Source organism: Electrophorus electricus, chromosome 13, assembly GCF_041902795.1.
Source record: "Electrophorus electricus isolate QZ-2024a chromosome 13, ASM4190279v1, whole genome shotgun sequence".
In the NCBI taxonomy this organism is placed as follows: domain Eukaryota; kingdom Metazoa; phylum Chordata; class Actinopteri; order Gymnotiformes; family Gymnotidae; genus Electrophorus; species Electrophorus electricus.
Genome location: NC_137509.1, coordinates 12295123 through 12305000, shown reverse-complemented (window position 1 = coordinate 12305000; position 9878 = coordinate 12295123). Strand labels below are relative to the sequence as shown.

At 43.0% G+C, this 9878-nt stretch overlaps 1 protein-coding gene across 2 annotated transcripts; it reads right to left on the bottom strand.

Moving 5' to 3' along the window:
- Window positions 1-6017: 6017 nt before the first annotated feature.
- Window positions 6018-9604, bottom strand: gba3 (glucosidase, beta, acid 3). 2 transcript variants are annotated; one of them, XM_027015054.3, is made up of 5 exons: window positions 8991-9604; window positions 8555-8779; window positions 7596-8398; window positions 7335-7458; window positions 6018-7168 (listed from the first exon to the last, which is right to left on the bottom strand). In XM_027015054.3, exons 1-5 carry the CDS (start codon window positions 9088-9090, stop codon window positions 6957-6959), a joined length of 1464 nt encoding a protein of 487 aa, XP_026870855.2. In that variant the 5' UTR covers window positions 9091-9604; the 3' UTR covers window positions 6018-6956. The 2 variants fall into 2 exon arrangements, with proteins under 2 accessions (XP_026870855.2, XP_026870856.2); XM_027015055.3 differs by having other exon boundaries at window positions 9006-9600.
- Window positions 9605-9878: the final 274 nt, after the last annotated feature.

Genomic DNA, 9878 nt, shown 5'->3' with positions numbered 1-9878 from the left:
GGGCTCTGTGCACGGGCACCCTGCATGCAAGGGAGGTCATATAAAAAGCCGACCACCAGCAAGATGCGGGGGGAGTTCGGATGTAAAGTATGAAGTTTCATGCTCCCAAGCTGCTGGTCTCTGGGGCTTAGCCCTTCCTCGCCGCCATAGGGGTGACTTGGCGAACTCTTGTAGAACACCCGCCGGGTTACTTTAGCATCGTGGTAACTCGGCAGCTTAACTTTATGGCCACCTGCTAGTCGGGGCTGCTCTCGATTTAACAAAGAATTATTCATGTTGTGCTCTGTTTTTTGTTAAATGGATATGGGCTCGGTCTTGGTGCGAGGAATAGTATCAGGATATGAAGTATTACACACAGCAGATGGCACACACTTGTTTTTTTTTAAACATGAGTGAGACATAGACTAATGTTACGGGCTTTCACGGGCCAGTTTTATTTAGGAATCTTCTTCGACAAATCGGCGACCGCACGTTTAGCAATTAACGAGACAAGGGCAACAGGTTTCCAGGCGGCCGCTGTGCACGGCCTGCCCTCCAGCTTGGCAGAGGGGGGGCGTCACTCCATCGATTACCTCCAGAGCTGCTGCCCGCTGCTGCCATGCCTATCCTTCTTGTCTGGGTCTGGAGGTTCAGCCTCAACCCACCTCTCTGTTTTGGCCACCCCCGAGCTCCTGAGCCAGGTGGGCATCCATCTCCTCACAGCTGAACCAGGCTCCAGGACACCCCACTGGCACAATGCAACCTCGCCCCCCCACCCCCCATAAATCTGTCTGCATCTCCGCTGATGGCTCCTCCCGTCAGCCGTATGGATGAGTGCGGCTCACCTGCGACGACCTGCATGCCAATAACCTCCTGCTTACACATAATGGCGGCAGGGTCCGATGCTTGAGAAGAGAGGAACGGTGGAACAAGGAATGGCTGAAATGGCTGGATGGTTTTGAGTTTGTGGATTACAATCCATAATGCATTTACTTTCAAAAAAAAAAAAAAAAAAAAGTAAATAAAACCTGGACATGAACGAGGGTGTTCCTAGTGTACCTCACTCGGTATTGTTCTTCTGCCTAACAGGGTGTGAGTTTATCTCATTTGTGCCTGAGTGGTTAAGATTCTCTGCATGCCTTGCAGGAGAAGTCTCCGTTTTTTCTACTGAAGAGCAATGTGCTTGGAATGATAGCATTTGTGGCCTGATGAGGGGTTTAGTCTGACACACACACACACACACACACACACACACACACACACACAAAGAAATCCTAATATAAACAAAAGGAGAGCAGTGCCAGCCTGAGAATATAATGCTGTGATTATTGGGACCCCAGGGAAGCCTTTTGCAGTCTGTTCAGTGGAGCCAGTTCACAGCAAGTGCCCATTATTCGGCTGTAAATGGAACCGAAAATGTACATTCCACAGCAAGCTGGCTGCTAAAAGTATACTCCGTGTTCCCTTGTAATCTCTGGTAATTGTGTCATTAGGGTACGTATTTCAAATAGTCACCAGTCAAGCTTCTGAGTGCACTCAAGTCTGTGACACCTCTTCTGTTCGCTCCGGAAGCTTTGCATACGTCATGTGTGCTGGCCCTTGATTCACCCCGTTATCGTAGAATAAGCTGACGCATGTTTAACACGACCCATAACAAATACACATACATACATTGCTTGCCTCCCCCCCCCCCCCCACCACCCCCAAGCCCCATACGAAAAAAGAAAACGAAAATAAAGCATGAGGGAAATGTAGCGAGATGCAAAACCATCTGCAAGGAACCTTGAACTCTAAGGCTAATGTACTGTTTAGATTGGTACCGCTGTGAGGGAAAGACAACAGCCCTGTCATATGCAGAATGTGAATGGGGTGACGGTTGAAAGGGGGTGAGTTCAAGGCCGCCTCTGATGTGCTGTGAGCAGACGAGCCGAATTCGTTCTGTTCCGTGGCAAACGCTGTCTTGATTTCTGATTTAGAGGAAGCCCCTTCATACAGTTCATTAAAATCTTCTGCAGACTACTCGCTGCTGCTAACTTGAACATTCTGAGTGTAGGTGCAGTTTATAATTCTACAGCAGCTCGTCTGTTATACTAAGATTGAAAATGAGTAATTGCATTGCATATATAAATAAATAATACTAAAATAATAGTCAATGACAAATGTCATTTGCCATGGGAATACTGTTTGTAAACTATCATATCATATTTAGCCACAATACAGTTTTATATGTCAACCCAATGAAACCTTTGTTCCTTTTGCTGAGATTTCTGTATATTTCCAGTAAATTTATGACTTTATTAACATGTTTAATCTCTCTGCTACATATATTCAATTAGAGCTTTGTGCTCAAGCACACACACACACACACACACACACACACACAACCAACCACATGTAGTTACCATTAGTTCAGAAATATATACAGGTTACTTTTATACAATAGCCATAATATACATATTAATTATCCATTTTGCATAACAATGACATAAATTAAATATATGTATGTTTTGCCAGCAAGAGAGTAGACCAAGTGCTAATCTCATTAGTGCAACTGTTCATCTTCATGTGGACTAATTGTGGCATGGGTCAGCCTGTCGTTTCTTGTAAATGAATATAATAGTGAGAAGTCTGTCCCAAAAGTATTATTCAAACCCAGACAGGCCCTTGAGGATTCTAGTGGAATCATGTCTTTATTAATCCATTACAATAGTGAGTGTTAAGTGGTCAGAGTGCATTGTTGTTCCAGCTTGACTCCACTAGCAATAAAGGGGACCATGGCATCCATTCAGTTCAGTGGACTGCACTGAAATAACTCAGACATGTGACATGCTTGAATTTCTTGTGCTTAATTTAACAAGCGCGTTAGTTATGAATGCACAAATACTGGAGAGAACTTCCATGAACTTCTAACAGTGCCAGTACTGATCTGATGTGTTTTTCCTCACTTACAATGACTAGAGCAAGAGGAGTATGGACACAGGACGCAGATGGAGCCTCACCTCCAAAGTCTATTTTTAAATGATTGTTACTGACTCACTCACATTTAACAGGCTGAAGACTCTCTATAAAGCCACCAAGAAAGGGCTCTACGTAAGATTGGTGCTTCACATGATACCGTGTCTCTGTTGCCTTTGTGATGTTTAACTCCTGATCTCACCAAATGTGCATACTGACCTGTGTGCAATATCAACCATCCCACATTTTATCAGTGACTGAGAGCTGTGGTTTTATCCTCATTTCTTTAGTTACTCAGTCTACTGTACAACAAATGCACTGCGACTACAGCAGAGCATTGAGGAAATGAACGGCTTAATGGGATTAAGAAATGACTGATCACCAATGTAATGGTGCTTCTTCATTGCAGTTTAGATATCAGGCTTACATAGGAAGATAAATTCCCATTATCTTCTAAATGATTTCATATTTAGTTGGGCACAGACAGGTCTCTGTATTTTATCTCTCTTTCTCTACAGCCCTCGAATTCAAAAATCAATGTCCAAACTTGTGAAGGGGCTAAATTATTGCCTTCTAACTCCACTACCACACTCCTTACATCACTGATAAAAGTCACTGTGTGGATCCGAAGGACAAGGGAGGCCACTGAAAGCATTTATTCATCCGACGGTCCATTCTGTCTCAAGAGTCTCTTTCTCTTGCCCACACAAACCAACACAATAGGATGGACGGAAATCTCAGCAGCAGCGAGTAGAGAAATATCTGCTCTAACTCACGATGCATTATCACACGCATTATTTTATTTCATTTATTTGCTTGCGTGTGTGTGGTCACAGTTTTCGCAGTTGGTTTGGGGCGCATTGCGATTAACATAAATTCAGAAAGAAAAAAATTCGGAAAGACGAGGACAAAATGAGGAAAGGCACTCCCTCATCCTCGGGGTACTGCACTGTTTCTCCTTGAACAGAGAACTACAGACTGAACAGCTGAGCAGAAGCCTGAAAACAGATGGTTTTCTCATCTTTTTTTAGGACCCTCCCCCCCTCCTCAACCATGTCTGGCTACAGAGAACTACAGAAGGGAGACAGAAAGCAAAGATGCAAAGATGGTAGGAGGAGGACCTCCTCAACTCCTGGTTCCTTCGCTCTCTCAGGAGGTGACTAAAGAACGGGTTAGACAGGGAGACTGCAAGAGATGCAATACCTATGACAGTGGTGCTCAAGGGTAAAGAAAGATCATCTTCTCATTCGGATTATCAGAGAAACGATTTCATTACAGACTAACTTGCGGGAATATGCAGATGAGGGCAATAAGCAATAGAGTGGGTTATTATATGCCAGAAGTCAACCGCTGTACCTGGACGAGCTACAGAAGCCCCGCACTTAAGCTTCAAACTTCGTATATAACGCATAATGGCGATAGTTCATTGGAGGCTAAATTAGTCAGAGGGTGTACATTAAGCAAATGTGCTTCCTTGCTCGGACTGCAAGAAGTTAACTTCGGTCAGATACAAATACGCCTCCGTCACATGACAGTTAAACATAGTAACGCATCCTCACAAGTAACTTACTTGTGAATCGATGGATCGGCATTTTTCAACGGAGAGCAAGGTTCCCCTTTGCCACTTCATACCCAGTGGTTTAAATCACAGATATACATAAATAACGAGAGCACTGCTCACAAGACATTAAACCGCTTTTACAGTGAAATAATTTAAATGTTAATCGGTGTTTGGTTATTATGACCTGAAGGTAATAGATAGCGCAGCGAGCCCCGTGACAGGATGCTTTTCATTGACTAACTGTTCAGTCGCTCTGCTGTTGACAGACAGGAGACACTCTGGACTGCTCCAGTGTAGAGATGAAGATGGAATCTCAGAGTTGTGGAAGGCTGTAAATGCTCTGTTTTTTTCATTCTACTTCATCAAGACGGTCTGCTAATGATAACTAAATTCAGTAGTTTTAACACAAATTATTCTAAGTTTGACTAATACATTTGCATAATACGAAGGCAAGAAACAAATCATCAGAGTGTTTCTGTGGGGTTAACCAATGTAATTATAGGAAACTTGTCTGAATATCCTGTGGGGAAATCAAAAAACTCAATTGATCGAATATTATTATTTTTTATTTTTTTTGAAGCTGATGTTATGTTGTTAAGACCATGAAAACGATTAATTGCTTAGACTGGGGGCAACATACGGTTCCACGAAACAAAACGAAACCAGCAAATAAAAAATCCTCATCGTATCTTTTGATTTATCCACTAGTTTTCTTCTTCTGGCTTTTATCAACACCCAGATGCGCTCACTAATTTATGAGGTCCTTGATCCTAATCACTAATGCCTGAGGTCCTTTCTTGGTACGCATTCAGACTAATGTACACCTACAAGCAAGCCTTACGCCATGCACTGGAAATATAGCTGACCAAGAGACGTATATCTAGCCATATTGGGCAGCTATAGGCAGAAACGGTAAAGGAGCTAATTGCGACTGTCAAAAAGCACCAGTCTTGTCGCTCGCGAGATTAATGATACTGCCATGGAGGTTAGTTTTATCATCGCCAGAGACACTACACCACCATAAAAGCCGCGCCCTCATGGGAAGTTGGCTCACTCTAAAACACCAGTGTTAAAGACGGTGAACCTTCACATGTCGAAAAGCGACAGCCATTTTGCTAATGCTGATTAAAGCATCTGTTTGCGTTTGTTGTTTGTTTTTGTGCTAAAGTCATAGCACTATAAAATAATAAGCTACAGTGTCTACAGCAGTTAATCGAACAGACCAGTCACTGATAATTCTTTGCACAAATATCAGAACATGAATTAGCCCCATATTACTATTGAAAAGTAATTGTATGTATAGGTGTGTTCTCTTAAATGTGAGATTTTGACCGATGTGACACCCCACCCTGAGAGTTTGCCATCCCTGAATTAGATTGAGATCTACTATTGCTGAAAGAACCTAAAACCTACGATACCATACTCCACCACACTGTGGCAGTATACATCAACAAAACACACGGGGCATCAATGGACTCTTTTCTTCTCATACTTTCCATCATATTTTAGAATGAAAGGGAGACAAAATCAATCTTAATTTATTCCACAACTTATTTTCAGCATTCAGACTAATTATCAAAGTAGATCACACAAAGCAATAGGCCTACTTCAGCTTGGCTTATTCTGCAGATATCAATCTGAAAGTTATCGAACACCTATTTATCATCCAGAGCAACAACGGCTTGTTTTGCCGTTCTAACCCCATGTTTCATGTCTTAGTAGTACAGTCAGAACTTGGGACTGCCTTTTGCTTTTCAATTTTATGAAACACATTAAACTGGTATATCCCAGGGGTTCTGGGCTCTGGTCCAGGAGACCCACTACCCCTCCCTTGTCCAGGTTCTCTGCTCTCCTATTATGCCTGGCCTGACTCAGAGGGGCCTGATAATAATCTGATCAGCTGGTCCAGCTGTGCTGGAGGTGGGGAAAAGTGGAAAAAGGTGTAGGTCAGGGAGTGTCCCGGATGGCATCTGACATCTCCAATTTCTCCTTTAAAATCTGGAACCAGCAAAGACTCAATGTGACTTAATAGCTGAGCATACAATGACTTAATATTACCCCCTCCTCACCCCTATTTGACATTGGTAAAAGCTGAACCTCTCAAAAGAACAACATAAGCACAACTAAACAAACCCTGACTGACTTGAACATACGTTTGGTACGTGCAAGGCTTAAGATTATTAGTATTGTTATGTGGCACCAAAATCTGTCGTAACATTTTAATGATTATTCATTAGTAATGAAATAGCAGATGTAAGTGAATTTACCCTGATCCTGATTCAGTGGAACAGCAATTTGACAATGCAATACAATTAGAATAGTTTTTTAAAACTGTGCATCAATAATATAATGTAAATATGGTCTCTCTCATTTAGTATATTTAATTTTCCTTCTGAGTACTATTACAGCTTTATTTATATTCTCCTGAGAGTTAGGCCTCTGTTATTGCGAGGCCTGACTTTCAATCCTTGCTGAACTTGGTGTGGCCGCGATGTCTGGCCACCACAGCTGCATACTCTCTACCAGAGCGGTAAACAGTGCGGCTCCGCTCGTCTCTGGAGAAGTCCACGTGAAAGAGGCCGAATCGTACGCTGAAGCCATGCGTCCACTCAAAGTTGTCCAGGAGAGACCAGGCAAAATAGCCTTTTACATTCACGCCATCGTCTCGGATAGCTGGATGACAAACCGAGGCATGGCAATTAGGAAACTGAATGTTTCAAAATGTCCAATTTTCAGAGATATCTTCTTAAATAATCACAAACATGCATGCAAGTAATATGAATGTGAAAAGCGTGAGTGTCTAATAGAACTTTAATGAAGTTTGCTGATATCAAAAGACCTTTGGACACTTCCTGTAGAGTATCCCGATAAAATTGGCAGCGGTCAAGGTCTTCCAGTTCAACGGGTCCCATCTGTGCAAAGCCATTTTCAGTGATGTATATGGCTGGATTGTTGCAGGTCTCCTAAGAAATGGATCCAGAACAGTATAGTAATGTTATGTTAAAGTTGCAAATTCTAAAAGAGCTGAACGTAACAACTGAATACAAGGCACATGAAATAGAAACGAGGTAAATTGCTTTCTTCATTCACAGAAATCCACCTTTATGTAGCTTAGCAACTTCCGCAGTCCCTCAGGAAACACGGCGAGCCAGGAAACCCCACATATCGGCCATGATGGATCTGTTGTTCGCTCTGCTCCCTGGTCTGCTGCGAAACTGAGCTCACCGGGTCGAGGGCTCGCTTGCTTCACTTTCCGCGATGTGTAGTAATTCAGGGCAAAGAAGTCTGCTGTGCCCAAGACCGTGGGCTCATCCTCAGAAAACTTTGGCAACCGCTGGCCATCCACGAAGTCTAGCTCCAAGTTCCTGGCCTCAATCCTGGACCTCATGGACTCTGGGTAGTCCCCTGTGCAGAACACAGGGCAGGCGAACCAGCCCAGAGAGAAGTCCATGTATCGCTGTGCAGCTGCTACATCCTCAGGACAGCCTGGGTCTGATGGCATGGCCCAGTCACTGTTCAGAGCTATGGACACTTTCCCTCTCTGCAGATGTCTGAAGTGGGCATGGTAACTGTGCCAGACTCGAGCATGGGCACGCAGCATGTTGTGGCCCACCAGGTAAAGGGCACTCCCTTTCTCTTTCACGCCTGGTGCAAAAAGGCCATCCTCGTATCCCAGTTTGGCATATATCTGAGGCTCATTCAGTGTAATCCAAAACTTCACCCTGTCTCCAAAGGTTTTGAAGCAAAACCTAGCATACGAGTCAAAAACATCCACAATCTCAGGAGACTTCCATCCCCCACGGTGCTCTAGGGCCTGAGGCAGATCAAAGTGGTTCAGAGTGACCATTGGTGTAATAGCTTTACCTGTTAGGTCATTAATCACTTTGTTGTAGTATGCAACACCTGGGGATTAGAAAAAAAATAGATAATGAATTTTACAATTAATAATGTCCACTAATCCAATAACGATAAACCTGTCTTCAGTTTAAATTTAGATAATATTTTGAGCTAGTATGTCTGTGGAAAATATCATGCTTTTGTCAGTATACAATGAAGCACCTTTTGGATTGACATAATTTGTGGTTCCATCAGGAAGAAGCCGTGACCAAGAAAAAGAGAAGCGATAGTGGGTGAGTCCCAAGTGCTGGATGCACCTCAGGTCTTCGTCCCACAGCCGGTAGCTGTTACAGGCCACATCTCCATTCTGGTCCTCAAATACCCTGCCTTTAGTATGAGAGAAAATGTCCCATATGCTGGGACCTCTACCATCCAGATCCCAGGCCCCTGCACAAAAAGAACAATTTGCATAAATTTCTTTATCCCCACGTGCATTTGCCTTACGCATTTATGACTGCATGTATTTCTGTATTTTCGTGTTCATGTCACCACATGAAAACGCAGCTTTACAAAGGCTTTAATTAGACTTAGTGAAGCTACCATCATTAGGGTAGTGTGTACCCAGAAACAGGTGTAGCGAGGGCAAACGAGGACTAACCACATGCAGATCTACCTTCGACTTGGTAAGCAGCTGTTGAGGCTCCCCATGCAAAGTCGGCTGCAAAGACTTCTACAGATACGTCTTTAGAAAGGGACATTTCGTGCGTTGGATTTCTCAATCGGTGCGTAACCTGCTCCAACTTTTATCGAAACGCTTCGCCCGTTCTGCAAAGTGCTCGTTCGTTGCACCCGGAAACTCCCATAAACACGGGGCGGGGAGTAAGCGCGCGCAGGATTATTATATAGAGCGTAATTTCTTCCTCGAACCCGTTTGGTAAAATCTGGTTTTATGATAAGAAGTCGTTTAGGCCTCTTATATCGCCTTCACAACAGCACGGACGTTTTTCGTTCTTGTTTGAAAAAGATAATTACAGTGGTGGCGGGTAGATGTTCCACACGCAGAAACACAGTTTTGATGCATTAGTTGCACGCGATGTCTTCTCAGTGTTCTGTTGGCTCACTGCGAACTGGTCTGAACTTGTCTGAAGCCCTTTGAATCCTTTTGAGGAACACAAAACGAATGCACTAATCTTGGATTACTGTGTTCTGGTTTATGTTATAGATTTCGCTTCGGAAGCAATTTGTTTGACCAGTTATATAAATTGCTCCGCTATGATTTTCAATAGTCGCCTAAAACTAAAGTTAAAAATGTAATATTGCCTAAAACACATACAACATGAAATATCTAATATTTATCTGGAATTAGGTTTTTTATCTCAGAATTCCTGGTCTCGTGCCAATTGTTTTGTGGTGGCGAATAAGAAATAAATGATTTTTTTATGGTGATTCGTGCTAGAATTACCTGGGTAACTTATTTTTGCAGTGATCCAGGTAACACTCGGCACTTAAAATAAATATAACAAACAGCAAACCCTTTCAAATCTAA

Excerpts from the sequence above, each read along its gene's own strand:
- gba3 (XM_027015054.3), bottom strand. The coding sequence starts at position 9,090 with ATGTCCCTTTCTAAAGACGTATCTGTAGAAGTCTTTGCAGCCGACTTT. Across the intron at positions 8,780-8,990 it reads CGAAGGTAGATCTGCATGTG|GGGCCTGGGATCTGGATGGT; the intron begins GTTAGTCCTCGT and ends CTTTTTGTGCAG. Across the intron at positions 7,169-7,334 it reads TCTACAGGAAGTGTCCAAAG|CTATCCGAGACGATGGCGTG; the intron begins GTCTTTTGATAT and ends TTTGTCATCCAG.